This window comes from Poeciliopsis prolifica, unplaced genomic scaffold, assembly GCF_027474105.1.
Source record: "Poeciliopsis prolifica strain line A6 unplaced genomic scaffold, Auburn_PproV2 SCAFFOLD004, whole genome shotgun sequence".
NCBI lineage: Eukaryota > Metazoa > Chordata > Actinopteri > Cyprinodontiformes > Poeciliidae > Poeciliopsis > Poeciliopsis prolifica.
Window position 1 is genome coordinate 14,850,425 of NW_026562379.1, and position 16,895 is coordinate 14,867,319.

The 16,895-nt window shown below is 36.4% G+C and overlaps 1 protein-coding gene across 2 annotated transcripts in view; it reads right to left on the reverse strand.

Moving 5' to 3' along the window:
- Positions 1-16,895, reverse strand: part of LOC129358834 (rho GTPase-activating protein 42) — an 89,854-nt gene that overhangs the window by 32,073 nt on the left and 40,886 nt on the right. For both annotated transcript variants that reach the window (XM_055028027.1, XM_055028026.1), the window contains exon 4: positions 5,782-5,853. In XM_055028027.1, the coding sequence (XP_054884002.1) occupies positions 5,782-5,853 (72 nt within the window). The remainder of the gene's footprint in view (positions 1-5,781; positions 5,854-16,895) is intronic.

The following is a 16,895-nucleotide window of genomic DNA, read 5'->3' on the forward strand; positions in this document are numbered from 1 at the left end:
TCGCATCTTGTGTTAGCACAACCCAGTAAAATTCCAGACTAAGTTTCAATCGAGGATCTGCACCACTCTTAGAAAATGTAAGTGTACTGATGCTCATCATCCAATCTGACTTTAGTTATTGCTCTGTGAGTTCACTGATGTGAACTAATGAACCTCTCAGGACTTTAGAGAACAGCAGAATGAGATTTTTAGGGATATTGCAGGAAAGGGAACTGCATCAATATGCATGCTACTATTTTTGCTACTTCACAAATATGGATTATGTTTTGTTGATCTATAATCTACACTGAAGATTCAGAATGTAACATGAAAATGTAAAAGTTCAAGAGGTATGAATACATTTGAAAGGTACTGGAGTTCACATTTTCATACAATAATTTCTAATTTGTTTGTCAACATCGAATGCAAACACCAATGAGCAGTCAGGCGTCATTTGGAGCAAATTTCACCACATTCTCATTCTGAATGAATTCTCTAAGCAGTGACATGAAAGGAAGAACCATAACCTATCTCTATGAGCTCATTAGAGACGGCTAATTGGAGCATGGGTCCAGAAGTGGCGATTAAACTGCAATAGCTGCACAAATGAGCTGGTCTTAGATGAACAAGGGAGACAGACAGAACACAAACCTTCAGTTGAATTCTGCCACCTTGCGCCAAAGCTAAGAAAAAAAACTTTCCTTTTTACAAAAAAAAAAGACTAATTCCTGAAGAGATGTAACAGGCAGCAAGAGGCTGGGCAATTAGCAAGAAATAATTACCAACATCTGCTTTGGAAGACTTCAAAAACAAACATCCAGGCTTCTAAATAGGCCACAGTTAGAAGGAGGCAAGCTGCAAACCTTCTGGGTAAAATTTAACATTTATCAGTTGTCACTAAAAGCTTTTGCAACAAGTCGAACTTTAATAACACTCAAATGCAAAACAGAGCATACAATTTGTTCCTTATTGTATTTGCTTGTTTGTTACCACGTACATCAATCTTCATAAGCCTTTTTAGTCTTATGGCATCTGAAAAAGCCTTTTGACAAGCTCTCCTAGTCTGTAGGTTTACACTTTCTCATGTAGAGAATCTTTAATATACAGGATCAGGCTGAATATTCCTCTTGATACATAACCTTGAGATAACATGTAGGAAAAAATACAAAACCCCAGAATCAGAAAAACTGACATGAACAACCAACTTGCTTTCATATCTAACACTAGGTCAGTCATACAATTTTTCAATAGGATATTAAAAATGGTCTCTCTTCATTTCAGTGTCCTCAAGTTGAATTGTGGTGGCTCAGTCCGACTCTGAAGGTTAAAGACAACACAATAAGGTGAACTTTGCCTGCTGTCAAGCCGTGAGTTTGTTTTTCTGTTATTAGGAGTGTTTTCACATCAATTTGGCTTTATTAAAATCCAGAGGCTTTGAGGAAAACTTCATAACCAAGGGGAACTAACAGGAAACAACAGCATTCTGTTCTTTATCAAGAGTCACTTCCAGGTCAAAGGTGGAATGAAAACACTGGGAGGAAATATTGCAAGTCAAAGTTATGCTGAGAAGTCATTGTGCAGATGATATTTTCAGTTTGGTAAACAGAAATCCAAGAAAACTTTTTTTTATTGTACCTCAGTATCAGGGGGAATGAAGATGAAAATTAGTTAGAAGCTAAATCTGGGACAATTCATATTTTCTCTACTGAGAATATTGCTTTCATGCATCTTCCCTGGTATGTATATAAACTACACTAAACCTATGTTGGACATTCCTGGAAAGTCATAAGAGAACATAATAAAGAGAGGTTTATTTATATCAACACATCTGAAATATGGCAATATTACACAAATGTCCTATTCCAAACAGACTCTATATATATTTTTCCATACTGTATATTAGAAAATAACATTTAATGTATCTTGACTCAACATACATTCAGTTTTATATTGAATTTATTTATGGTTGCTATTATTTTATGTAATTGGAATCACATTGCCTGACAACCACACATCCTACAATAATCATCTTGTAAAGTGTGGTTACAAACAATTTTAATTGTGTTTAACTTTTGCTTGGTATGGAGCTATGAAATATCATTCAATATGTGAATACTCTAATTAGCGGGACTTATGTATAATTTAGTTTTACTATGCATCATATTTTAGGTTCAATAATAAATAGTTATGATTAAATACATTTTTTAAAAATGAACAGAGACAAGGAAGGTTCATCAGAATACAGCAAAATCGTTCTGTTTTATTCTCTTGAGCTTTAAAACTATGTCTTTCATGATTTTGCAAATATTATGACATCTTGGAAATCCTAGAGTGAAGGTAAGTTATTCATGTTCCATGACTACGCATGGAGAATGCAGTCAAAGAGTTGAAAATGTCTTTGTCAAGATGTGTCCTCTTTTTTAAAAAACTACAATGAAACCTGTTATATGAGGTTTTCTCTCAATCATGAAATAGTTTCTCCTCCTGATATGAATGTGTGTAAAAAAAAAAAAAGCTTACTTGGAAGAGAAAGTTGAAAAAAATATTTAGAATATTTAATATTTAGAGTTCTTATCTCTCAATACAATACTTAAAGAAAGAAATTGTACCCATTCAGCATTAGTATTTGCAATTCAGGACTAAAAACAGAGTTCCAGAAATCTGGAAAAATTGTCTCTGTGCATCTAAAATGCAAAATGCATTTGGCCTATTAAGTTCAAGTTTCAAACTCTTCAATTACTGGCTTGACTATGATAATAAGGAGATTAAATAAGTAACTATTGTTTTGCTCCTGGTCATTTCCTACCATAAGATCTCAACACATTGTGTTATTTTAGCATGCTTTCTTGTCTTTTCCATTTTGAAAAGTAGACAACACAAATGGACTTTGCATCGTGTGAAAAAGAAACTAAACATATTTTGTCATTTTGCTATTCATATTTATTGTATAATTTTCCATGCATAGACAAATTGACTCAAATGAAAAGTTGCATATTATTTTCCACATTTGTCAGAGTGAGTTGATGCTTTTATAAGTTGTAGCTTCAGCATGGAGGATCTGTAAACTGAAAACAGGAACAACCTTTCATTCCATGTTGTAATTCTGAAACTTTTGTAGTAAGCTCAGGAAGACGTTTCAGATCTCAGAAAAACATATCTGAAACTGAGAAAAAGAAGTGTTACATTGATTTCAGACCTACATCTCACTTTGGCTACCAGCACATATGCCAACACATTTTTGCCTTCTCAGATATTTTCTCTCCGTGTTTGTTGGCCGCAGACTGCTAAGTTTGAGGGGCTTAAGTCCAAAACATTTGGTGCTGCCTTGTGGAGAGCAGGCTGTCCCTAATATGTCTCACAGAGCTGCAGTCAATCTGCTGGTACATCACAGCTGTGGAAGTGTTGTGCCTAGGAAGTTAATACGCTGGTATACAACCTCAGAGGGATTACACACAGGATGCCCAAATATGGCAAATGTTCCCAGACTGTTCAACTGATGTTCTCAGACTTCATCAAGTGCAATAACTGGAAGGGTCAGATGGCCTGAGGATCTCTCCAGATTCTCGGAACCGTGAAAAGTTACTCAGCAGCCCGTGATGTGTGCGTTTCATCTCACTCTAGTTGGGCTAATGTTTAGCAGAGGAAAGACTGCAGGAGGACAGAGCCATTAGGAGGAAGTGGTCGGAGGAAATAAGAGGTAGTGGGAGTAATGAGGGGGGTTGTGGCTTTTAAGAAACCATTTTATAAACAGAGACAGTGAGAGCAATAACACTGAGCATGTTGATGTAGGAGAGAAAGAGACACAAATGGCAGCAAAATGTGTAGTTTCATTTTGGGAAAGGCATGAAGCAGCATTGGTTATTCAGTCTGACCGGGCAGAGAGAGCGATGATGCTCACACCTCGGTACAGGGAAGAGAAATGGTGTCATTATGCTGCAGGTTGGCCTGTGAAGAGACCAATGAAGTACAGCAGGATGGCTATATCTGCAGACCAGTGGCTGTCAAGGGATGTAAAATAAATCAAAATGAGAGACATTGAGGAAGGGAGAGGGAGACGGTCTGACTTTGAGCCTGAGAAGTCCCTCAAAAAGATAATAGCTATGTTAAGATGTGCAAATGATCCATAGTACAGTATTGAGGTAGTGGTGGAGTAGTTGGAGAGCAGAATGAAAGCTCGAGTTCTTCCATCGTGCTCATGTGTGAACTCACTGAGGGACTGACCACAGTCAAGCCGCTGCGCTTTCATATCATGCCTTTGAGTTGGCCAGAAATGAAAGCGTGGCTTGTAGCAAGAAACCCACACTGTTCTTTAGAGTCAACGGCATCCTTAGAAACAAGTCCACTGTGAGTTCAGGATGCCTTCAAGCAACACGGTGCACAAGTCCAACTGATATCAATCATACAGATCCAATATGTTAGAGAAGACTGCACTACATGTAACAGGATTACAGCAATCCAATTAAAAAGGTGGATAAATGCATTAAATGCGTCCTTCCTGCAGGTGTATTGAAGGAGGAAGAAAATTCTGCAGAGATGACATTTGAAGGTCTTCACATGGCCCAGTTTTATTTTAAGAAAATGAGACATGGGAAGTGTATTTATTTATTTTATCAATTAAAAAAGATTTACTGACGTCACAATCTGTGAAACATCAGTTGTGTTGCTTCGAATTGCATGGCATGAACTGGACTAAATGCATTTTTAAATTAGCCAAGTAAAATATAAAACTTTATAAAACGTGGAATCTTACATACATGATGCTGCAAAATGCTAGATTGAATAAAACCTGATAACCTGGAGTCATGTATATTTTTCTGGCTAATTCTGCGATTACAAACTCCAGAAACAAAAGAACAGATGCCAAGTAAGCTTTCAGACCATCCATCAATATTTTAAGTGTTGAATTTGTGAAGACACATGCAAAACTTATGCAAGATATTAGATTTGTAAAACTAGTTAAAGTTGTGTAGAATCCTGTTACAGTATATATAAATCATAACCTCTGCCATAACGATTCAACTGCTAACCCCAATTAGTAAGAAGGTTATCCATTCAACTACAGAATGGGCTGCAGTGAAACAGAAAATTCCTTTAGGACATTTCATAGCCTCTGCTACAGGATCCCAAGGTGTTCCAAGGCCAGAAGGTACATTAAGTCCCTCCAGAAATATTTGTGGCGCTGCGCCAAGATCTCCTCTCAGTAAATACACCGTAAAATGTACATCTCTATTAAAAATAAATGTGACATTACTGCACGTACTTGGATTATTTTCCCTCAACAAATACGCACAGAATTCCACTTATTACTCTGTCATGCTAAAATGTTGAATCTCTTTACCTAGTGACCTGTCCGAAAATGTTAAAGCTGAAGTACACAGCAGGAAAGACAGCTAAAAGAATGAAAATGTAAAACAGATTACTATATACATACAAATAAAAAAACTTCTGGCAAAGAGAACTGCAGCTCAGCGACTTTGTCACCCAAAAAACAAAAATAATTGCTTGGGTCAATATGCCACGATTAATTTAATAAACATTAAAAAGCTAACTTTGAAAAACTAGCAGGTGTTAATGCCTTCTAGTGTCAAAATAACAAACTGACGTCTTTGTCTGTAACCCGCACTAGTCAGATTAATTAGGAAAAGGCCCCTTTTCTTGGCAGTGTCACGCTTTGGTTTTAATTAATGATTTACAGACGGCGGGAGAGACGAAGGGGGGTGAAGGGAAAGGGCGAGGGTGTCAGGTCGCATGAAATCTCTGGCGCTGCTTCATCGCTAATTGCGCACGTCGGGGGTCTCTTACCTTCGCTGCGCCAATTTGCTCCTTCCGAAATTTTTCCAAGGGAGTAATCAGGACATCATCTGCATTCTGAATCTGAAACAGAAAAATCAAAGAAAACACTGAGAGTGTGTCGTCTTGACTGAAAGATGGGATCCGAGTCATTGCAACCTTGTGACTGATTCAAAAAACAACATTAGGAAAGATATACCACAAAACCCAATTTAGAAGTCATTCAGTTTTGTCACAGAGGAAATTGAGAATGAGAATCCTCCATCTCAAATCAAAAGCGCTGGGAGGATGCATTAGGTTCAAATACATACGAAGGGTAAGCAGTCAGATTCATTAGTATCTCTTTAGTCAGTGACAATACACAATGTATTACTGTGAGGGACCAAAATGAGTACAGCAGAGATAAGAGGGGGAAAAAGCACTCAACAATGGCCTTAGTAAGTATGAAAAAAGTACCATCTTTACATGAGCTCTGAAGCACCAGGATTGTCAAACCTCACTGAAATATGGCACAGTTGTGCAGATGAGGCAGCTTTACAAGCGCAGCCTGTGATGCATTTTAATTTTTGAGGCAGTGCTCGCCTCCGCATGTTGGCGACCTCTGGAGTGTCACGACTAGAGAGAAAGGTCTCTCCTGTGGCCCTCTCCCTTTTTATCCCAGACAGAAAGCGATACGGCGAGATATATTGTGCCAATTACAGTTCATGCTCAATCCTCGCGGGTGAGCGGTTCAAAAAGGTGCCATTAAGGTGCTTCTGAATTTCCTATGAATGGGTTTTCATCCGCCAGGATCGCATGACATCAGACTTGTGGAGCCGCTCAACGGCAGAGTCTGTCACAAATGACGTGGTTCTTAAGGTGATTTAAGGTGTGGTTCTGTGTGGTGAGTATGTGTGATAAACTATGGTCTCAGGTCTAACACATCCATGATACTAGCACTAATTTAGTGCTGTCAGTTCAGATGGGCTATCAGCTCCTGAGCTGTAAACTACCTACACAACCATTGTGTAAATAGAGTTTTTGTTTTGAGCCGTTAATCTAAATGCACAGACCCCAGTCGATGCAGTCGATGGCTTCAAGAATGGGATCAAAATCTCTCAAGCAAACTTAAATTGCTGCTCCTTTTACAGTGCTTTGAACAAAACTCTGAATTTTGTCACATTTGTCAAGTTGCAACCGCAAACAACAATGCAAAGTATAATTCTTCCCTTACATGCGTCTTCTGTTGTAGATTTTTTGTCACACTTCAATGTTTTGGATGATGAACCGTATCTAGTATCAGACAAAAATGTCATATATTAACAGCTTAAATAAATGTAGCAACAATTGGTGGTAACAGCTAAATCAAGCATATGTGATAACTGGCAATGAGTCTTTTACAAATATGTGGAGGAGTTTTTAATTGTTTTAATTTAGCCACATTTATAGGTGGCTGAATTAGACTGTTTACCAAGTATTGGTCTCTTCTGTTGAACCAAACCTCAGAAACCTTGGTATTAATTTTGATTCTCTCATTATTAATATGCTGTTCTCACGGCTTAAACCAAAACTTTTTTAAAAGTATTTCTAAGCTTTAAACTCTGGCATGAAAAGCTGAAACAAACATGATTTTTCATGCTCTTATTTCATCTTGTCTTTATATTTTAACACCCTTTTTACTTGCTTGAATCAGAAAAAAGCTGATCACATCCAGTAAATTCAGGTCTTCATACAATGCACAAAAGAGGCCGCATGTTACTAGTGTTTTAATCTCCATACATTGGCTACTGGAATTCATTTTAAAATCTTCCTCTGTCATTTTAGAGCCCTGCACGGTCAAACCCCCGACTACAGTTTGTCATTAAAAGTCAACCATTAAAGGTTGTTAATGGTTCCTGGCACACATTTTAAGACCAGAGGAGATGAATGAATTGCCTTCATCTTTGCAGTGTCTTGATTATGTTAATTTGCTTTTAAGAGGCAGCAGAACACTAATTTTTTTAGACAAATATTATGAATGCTGTTTTACATCTTTATATTTATTTATATTTACATTATTGTAGCCCATCTACAAATATTAGTTTTGCTTAGGTTGAATTGTAGCTCCATTGTGTTTGTCTATTGCAAAAATGTTAATTAACACATTGAAGTTATAGTTGTAACAGCAAAACTTTCATAAGGTGTGAAAACTTTTGCAACAGCATATATAATTTTATGGACTGTTGTAAGATCCCACTATGCTTGTAAATGTATGTCTAGCTTTGCTGGAGCACCGCAAATTGAATGTTCCATATTTTGCACTTCATTAATTATTTTTTTCTCAGATTATGCAAATTGCTCTGTATCACAATCCAAGTGCAGATCACCTTCTTACCGATTCTGTTCTGACACGTCAAACAAGCGGCGAACGTTCGATTTGTGTGTTTGTCGTAAAGGTGAGCAGGCTGGTCAAACAGTAACTGCCAGACCACTAGGAGCACCTCAGAAATGTCAAGAACAAACTATGAACTGGCGGCAGGCAGATGGGGGATGTGCTGTAACAAGTCTGCATGTGGAGGGCTCACCACAGCTCTCCTGGTGTTGTTTAGCAAGCTGGAACTTGAACATTTTGTTGATGTAGATGGATATGTGCGGCTCTGTCTGAGGTGATCCAGAGGAACTATTTTAAAGTTTAACCCTGTCCAGTATCTTGAGATTGGACATCTTGTATTGGAAGGTAGAAAGTAATTTACACTATAATAGAAAGTAACATGGATTAAAATTTGTTGGTGAAATGTTGCCTAAAACAATTTAAGTTTAAGTTTCAGTAGTTTGCGACTAAGTGAGCTCTGTTGAAAAAAAAAAAAAATTCTCTCAAATTCTTCATAATATCATAAACATGAAAAGTATGTTGTGTTACAATCAAACAGAATCAAAAATTAAGACCCAGTTTGCCAGACTTCACTGAAACTCTTCAACAAGATGGGATATAGATGGTAGGACAGTGAAAATATTCTATAAATAATGTTCGTCAGTTTTTAGAATTAAAGAGTTTATTGAGAGTAGAAAAGGTTTTTCTTCACTCAAGACAATATAACCCAGAACTAGCTATGCTCAGCATTCAGACTTTGACAAGAAATTCATCACAAACTCTTTTGTGATGAAAGACTGGCCTTTTTTATACTGTGTTATTAGACATAAGATTGTTTTCCTGTTTTGTTTGAATGATCAATACAGCAAAAGTAAAGTATTGATTTTTTTTTTATCATTTAGGATTGCCTGATTGTGACAAAGACAAACCATGTGTAAAACATTGATGGCTGGACATAAATAATTGATCTTAACCCAAACATGAACATTATATTTAACAACTTGACACTTAGCCCAATTTCTAGGTCGAAAACTTAACCCTGTTTGCTTGTTCAAACCTCTAATGCAATTCTGTTGTGTCAAAGAAAGAGTATAACATGTTACCCTGGCATATAGTGCCACTTTATATCACCATCAAGAAACTGTTTCCTTCAGTTGTAATGAAAGTGCTGTATGTATGAAAAATATTTTAAAAGAAGTCTGACTGCATCATAGTCATATTTGTTGCTTTGGCAAATGGGCTCGTCTCACCCTTTCTGGCACCCCCTCCCTTCAACACATAATCACAATGATTCTCCATGGCGTCCATTGATTCACTTTACACCCATTCTTAGGAACTCAGCAGACGCACAGTTGCACCAGGTCTTTGCTAATTGCCGCTGCCACTAGTCAGGTGGAGCTGAGTGAAGGAGGAATGTGCAAAGGGTTGCTCTGTGGGGCAGAAACTCAGCTGGGGTCTGAAGCTTCAGTGCGATGCTAAGGCATCCCCAAATGGCTGCCAAGGGAGATATGCATGAAAGAATCAAAGCAACACTCCAACATGATATAAAGCTCAATAAAATTCACTTTGCATGATGCTCCTCCCCTTTAAGTTACCTCAAGCCTGGAATGAGCCGCATCTCGCCCAGGAAGTGGTCATTTTTACCCTAACAGTTTCAAAGAGTAAAATCAAGGGCTTCTTATGTCTACGTTATACATATCAAATGTATGTTTTATATGAGGGAAATCATTAACCATGTGTAGAGGACAGAAATCAGCATAAGACTTAATAAATATTTATATATGTTTCACATAAACAAAAGAGAAATCACTGCAGAAGAATATGCATTGTAAACATCAGATGAAAAGATTTTAGCAACTGCGCTAGTGTATTTTGTTTTTATTTATTATGTATCAAATAATAATCAATGTAAAGTGTTTCTAATGGGGAGAATTACCCAGATAAGATTCCCAACATTTCCCAACGCCACAGAAAGAGTGATAACTGCAAAACAAATCTATAAACCATGAGATTTCACACTTGGATTGACACTCCACTCTCAGCTCCCACTATTCAAGATTACATTCTTAGATAATATCCACAATTTAATCACTACACGATCACACATTTGGTTTAACTTGTGAGGGTTTATAATGTACAAGTAAAATACCCATAATATGATTTTCTCTTTAAATTTGACTCATTTTTCTCCTATATTTATAATCAGCTGCTTTTTAGAAATTTGAGTAGATGTCTCCGTGCAGCCACTCCCATCCCGTGTGAGCCATTAGTAAATGAGGCGATACTTATGGAAGGTAAAATCAAGGCAAAGTAACACTCTGCAACAGTGCAAATGTAGAGGAGATCAGATGGTCATCTAATCTAGATATATTAATCCTCCAATCATGTAGAAATGTTATTTGGTGTGTCAACAGCAATGCTAGCCTGCCATTATATTATTTCCTTCATCTTGTCTCTAATGCTTTTAGTTTAATTGAACAGTGCATTATCCTGCTTCACATGTAGATTTCTAATATTAAAACACTGAAACTGTTATACACAAAGCACTCTAATCTAGGATTCAATAAAGTTTATAAAAATGTCTTCCAATAGGATTTGTTTCCAAATATATTTTGACTTGGGATTTCTTGGACATAAATATCTCATTTCAAAATAATTATTAGAAACCAGCGCATGATATGTGGGTTCAACAGTAATTGGTATGGAAAGATTTGAATTTGAGATAGTAATCGCTACACTTTTGACATACATATTTATACATGAAAGCAGCCGACTTTATGCAAGACTCAATGGATTACTTTCAGGCTGGAACTGTGCCCACTGCCCTCAGCAACAACCCCTCACAACAGGATTAAATCCATATGAGCCAGCTCCGTGTGACGCTTGAAAGGATGCAGTAGCACTAAGCAATTTCATCACTAGATAGAGGGAGGTGGGGAGAGATGTCAATGTGCCACGTTTTCGCTGCTTCTCTTTGTCCAAAGCCTAAATATCAAAAGTGTAACTGAGGTTAATTTAGCAGGGGAAGATTAGAATGCCACCAAGGCCACACCACATCGAAATGCTTAAAGAGAGCTCGAATTTAGAAAACTATTTTAGGAATGCTACTGGTCTGATTTGGAGCCGTCATAAAAGGACAGTGGCTTTGAGGTGATTATATCAAATGCAGTTGGATTATTTTATTAAATAAAATAAAATAAAATCAGTCATGCTGTTTTTCTCACGGGCTTCAATTCTGTGATTAATGTCAGTTGCCTTTTGGGTAATGTGCATTTTGCTGTGCAAATGTGCCAGACGTACATCACCCCGAATAACAGGAAGTGTAATTATCGAATCAAAAATTCCCAGACATAACATTAAATAGAATATTATATATTTTTTGTGAATTTATTTTATAGGATGGAACCTATGTCAGTAGTTATTTTCTTAAAATAACTACCATTAATTCACATATTTACCTATTAAATCAATATATTGATATTAAAGAATTGATATTTCTAAAATTATGTATTGTCAAGATGCTTCAAAAAATGTTGGATTAATTTTAAAAGATTTTTACACATCTTTGCCAAAGTTTCCAATAAGTTTTTCTGTCTCTGTAAACAGTTTTACCAAAGCTTTGCTTTATAGAAAGACAACACTAAAGCAAACTTTAGTGGCTTTAGTGCACAACATCAACAGAAAAAATGTTTATTTGTTCTGCTCTTGCAAGTTCAAATCTGCAAAGAAGGAAGATTTAGTAATTGTATTTGACAACAAAACTGACAGAACTGTAACGCCTTAAGAAAAATATATTAAAAAAGCATTTTAAAAGTGATTTATAGGAGAGACTCAGTTTCAAATATATTGCCTCGTTTGCAGGATGCAGTCATCTCGGTGAAAACATGTGTAAGATACATAGGCTTTTGGCCAAGTATTGATTTGCTGCTCAGTCTGGTGGTCTAGCAGAAGGAGGCCAGATGAGAATAAAGGGATGAAGAGCTTCGAGGTGACAAAACTCCAACACTGTGAACAATAGATGCTTCTAAAACTTCTAAACAGCATGCATCACATGTTTAGCAAACTGGGCAGCAAAAATCAGCCTCCATTCTGTACTTTTTTCTAGTTGTTTTCAATAGTCTTATGAAAGAAGTAGCTTCAGTTTCACTTAATGAGATCCCTCGTTGATAAATATCAATTTAATGTTTCACCCATTGTTAGAAGTAATTATTTTTTTACTACATTAAATCCTCATCCTGGTTTAACTGTCATGTCTGAATGATCAGGCAGAACCTCCACAGCTGAAATGGAACTGAATTAAATTTGCAGTTCTTTCAATTTATTAAGTGTGAAATTCACCAGCTGTTTTTTCTTCAAGTGTTGCTAAAGAAATGTTAATAGGTGCTGCTGGAACGCCTTCTGAGTGAAAATGAGAACATATTGAAATCATTTCTTCACATGAAAAAGGCTGTGGGAGCAAGGTGTCAGAGCTTCTATGTTAGTGCTGTAAAACAGCTGGTAAAAGCCAGGAGCGACAAATGAAAATACCAGCAACAGGCAAAGTTATAACCATAGTAAGAGCCGGAACAAACTAAATGAATTAGCCCAACTCATTAAAGAAGGCAGCAAAACCACAAGACCTAAGGGAGTTAAGCAAAAACAAAATAATTTCTTCTTGAGCTTCATGAAAAATAAATTCTGCCACCTTTGCTTGTGATTTATGGTGAGTGTGAAACCAGGACAATAAGTGTTAAATATCCCTGTGTTGGTATTCAGCACATGCTAAGAATGCAAGACAAATTAATATAATTTACTGTAATTTTTGTAAAACAAAGTAAAATTGACCTGGTAGTAAATATTAAGTACACTTATTAAATTGTATTAAAACTTTACCTTTGTCGGCAATGATATAACCAAAATGTCTCCTTTCTGGGGAAACTATTTCATGCCCTTCTAAAGTGTGATCCAATGAGTGATTCTGAAGCATTTTTTAACTCAAACAGTCTTTGAACCTTGAAAGCCCTGGTTGCCTCCTTTATCTCAACAAGCTCAGAAGTTGTCATCCTCCGAAATGTAAACTAACCTTCTGCAGGTGAAATTGATCCAATCTTCAGTTTATTCCATAGATTTTCGGTTGAAGTAAAGTCGTGCGATTGCACCATCCGAGGAGTTTTTTTTTTTTCTCTCTCTCTCTCTAAAACCAAGAGTTTTCCTAACTGTGCCTTTGGGATTATTGTTCAGCTGAGATATCTTATCAAGAGTGTCCAAGTACATTTCACCATCCAGTCAAATAAAGTCCATCAGTAGTGGATGCTGAAAAACCGTGACACAAACTTCACAGAAAGTTTTTGGGGTGATTCTTTCCTTATTTTCCAGGGCTTTCAAAAACACACCCTTAGTGGGTTTTCAAACAACTGTTCTGATTGTTCTTTATTATTACTCCATCAGGAATGTTGCGAGGAGAGTCATGTCTGATTTATGGGGAATTTATGTGGCCCTAATGGTGCTCAGTGGGACATTCAAACATTTTGAAATATGTCTGCAACCAATGTCTTTTTTTTCTTCTTTTTTGCAGGAATAAAGTTCCAAAGACCTTGAGGGAACATTTTGCTCTTCCTATAGTTGTGAAAAAAACCTTTCATGACAAACACCTTCAGTCAACATTCATTTACACTGATAAAAATCAGGAGTGATTTCCATTAAATTAAGAAATCCCAATAATAAGCTATTTGTTTCGGTCATCATCTCTGTTTAATGTTTATTCCTAATTTTATTCATATTTATTACACGTAGCCTAAGTTATTAACTTTTTATTTTAAGTACTTTCCTGCAAGTTCTGACATGTGTACATTATTTAGGTTTGTCACTTATATGAATATAGTGTTAATAATCAAATTAATAATCTATTTAATAAAAAAAAGATGCTGATGTGTTTAATAATTACTTCTCCCACAGTAAATGTAGGAGAAACTAACAACCCATTCCCCAGACTAAATTGTTTCTGCTGCACAACTGTCACCTGCAACAAGCTGAGAAGTTGTCATCCTATGAAATGTAAACTAACCTTCTGCAGGTGAAATTGTAGAACAAGGTGATGGCAGATGTGACATAATTGCCCTTCATGTTTTATCAAACTGTAAGGTGTTGAGTAAAGTTGTGAAGAAGCTGGTGATACAGAGATGGTAGTTGGTCTATGGATCCCAGGGAGATTTTCTCTGTTTGTTGTAAGTACAGTCACATTGTCTGTGATAAAATGTAATGAGGTGCAAAAAGTCAAAGCATGAATACGTTTTCACACCAAGAGTTAGAGTCACCAAAAATAATCTCGATAAAAGTGCATACTTGGTGAAACAATAAGTGTTATTTATATTTGAGTCTTTAACGGAAGGGCGACACAATACCCAGCCTCCGTAAAAACAACTTGCTAACATATTGACTGCAATCTTTTATAATGCTTTGCAAGCCAGTGCAATGAAGCCATCTGTTTTAACATTTTAGTGTGGAAGTGGTGCCTGCTATTATTCTGAGGCAAAATTAGTAGCCAATTGTATAATTTAAAAAGAGACTTCCCAGGTTGAAGCAGCAAAGCCGTGTTAGTACAATAATCTCATATTAAAAGGAGTTAAGAAAAATCTTAATTTTATTTTAAAAAAAAATTCACAAAACATTTTTCTTTCAATTTTTTGCCAACTTTAAGTTTACCAGTGTCAGGGTAGTCCCATTTGTCTTCTATGAATTTATGTTTTCTTGAGTATGTGACAGAGGGCAACTTCTCTAAGCTGCTCTTCAAAATGAGAAAGACAAGAAAACATGCCATTCATATAACAAAACTGTCTTCAATATGGGATAGATGAGAGAAAACAGCATTTAAATGAGATATCTTTTGAAGAGATTAAATTACTTCCTTATCTGGGGTACAAATAAGGTGTGACAAGAGGAGTGTTTCTTCTAGCCATTCATTAAAATGGAAAAGACAAGGGAACATTTCATTCAGGTCTTTTAATTCTGTGTTATCCTAACAGCAAATGACTAGAACAAATTAGATACTCAAGTTTCTCAAATCTGCATTCAGAGCAACAATTAAGGTTTAAAATATCTGGGACTGCTCTTTGCATCCATAGGTGGAAAAAACTTATTTGATGGATTTTGTGCACAACTTTGCCACTTGTGCAAATAATGAGAGTGCTGTGCGAAAAAAGAAAAAAAAAACTACAAGAAACTGACAACTTTGTGTCTTTGTGACAATTTAATCCCAAAAGCAAAAAGAAACATTTACAAACTTTTCCCACATCCATTACATAGTTTTTACAGTGAATACAAAGCTATGGCTGTAGGTAGTGATATTTAGCTATTTTTTAGCGAGCTAATGGGGTTTTTAAAGTGAGAATAAATGGCATACCGTGGAGCATGTTTATTGGGATTATAAATATAACTACATTTTAATCCTACCTTCGTCGTCAACAAACAGGTTTCAAACCTGTCTTCCATTAAACATGTGACCTCTTCTAACTGAAGTGACACATTACAAGACAAAAGCATTAAGACATCAAGATCAGCTCCAAGGAAAGGAATTACTGTGGATTTTTATATGAGCTCCGTAAAAGTTATTTTTTAGGTTTGCCTCTATGTAATCTGACCAGGCATCTGGAACATTTCGGTTGGCTTCGTTAAAAGCTGATTCTGGCAGTAAATCTGTGAATCGCAAAATGTTTTTGATGTTTGCCCAAACTCTTCATCAATTTCTTGGGAAGTTTGGAACAGAACCCGTTAGGTCCGTAAATCCAATGTATAAACTTTGCTCTTGGAAGGAAAATCAATGCCTGCATTGTGTTTCAAGGTGGATAGTTCCAAACTGGACTTGGTCAATCGATGTCGTGTTTGTACAAATGCTCAGTTCCTTTTTCCGCAGAAGAAGGAAGCAGTGGTGTATCACAGTAAGAACTGGTGGCAAAGTGAACACAATTAAGTGGAAGTGAAAACTGCCTGAACTTGGAGGAAATTTTGTGGATCTTTTCTGTTTCTAAGATGACCCCGGGAGAGCTAATTAAAAAGTAAATGTATGACTAACTCCTCCTATTGGCTTTTTAAAACAAAAATCAAGAACGTAATTAAATATAACAATTTCTTTTCTAGGTACGAAAAGGTTTCTTTTGTACATGCAGTATCGTTATTTTTGTCATATTAGTATTTGTTTCACATCATCAAAAACAAACCAAACAACTTTCCAAACAAACGTAGCCAAAAAAACTGGATTTGCCAAATGTAGAAGTAGTCGCTACTACATTTGGCAGGAAAAAACTTCGATAGCTGTCAATAAGTCTTTCCTACCACTGTGAAAGAAATTTGGCCCATTTCAGTCACATTAGAGGGCCTTTCAGCATAAATAAGCATGCTTAAGATAATTTCATAGCAGCTGGATCAATGACTTTGACTTGTCAACTCCAAAACCGTCATTTATTTTTCAATGTTCAGGTTTCAATGGTCAGGTTATGGTTATTTGGGAAGCAAAGCAGCCTAAACCATCATTCTAACACCACCATTATTGATATGAATGTTCTTTTTCTAAAATGCCATGCTGGGTTTTTGTCAGAATTAAGAGCTTGCGTGCCTTCCAAAACATTTCACTTCATTCTCTTTAGTCCACTGCATATATGTTCTAAAAAGTCCATGGGAATATCAGGGTAACTTTTTTTTGTAAATGTGACAGGTCTGTGTGTGCTTTCTGTTGAGCAGTGGTTTAAGCCTTGGAAGTGTCTCAGAGATGCCATTTTTGGTTGGTACCTTGATTTTTAGAGTTGAATTATACTGAGGGAAATGA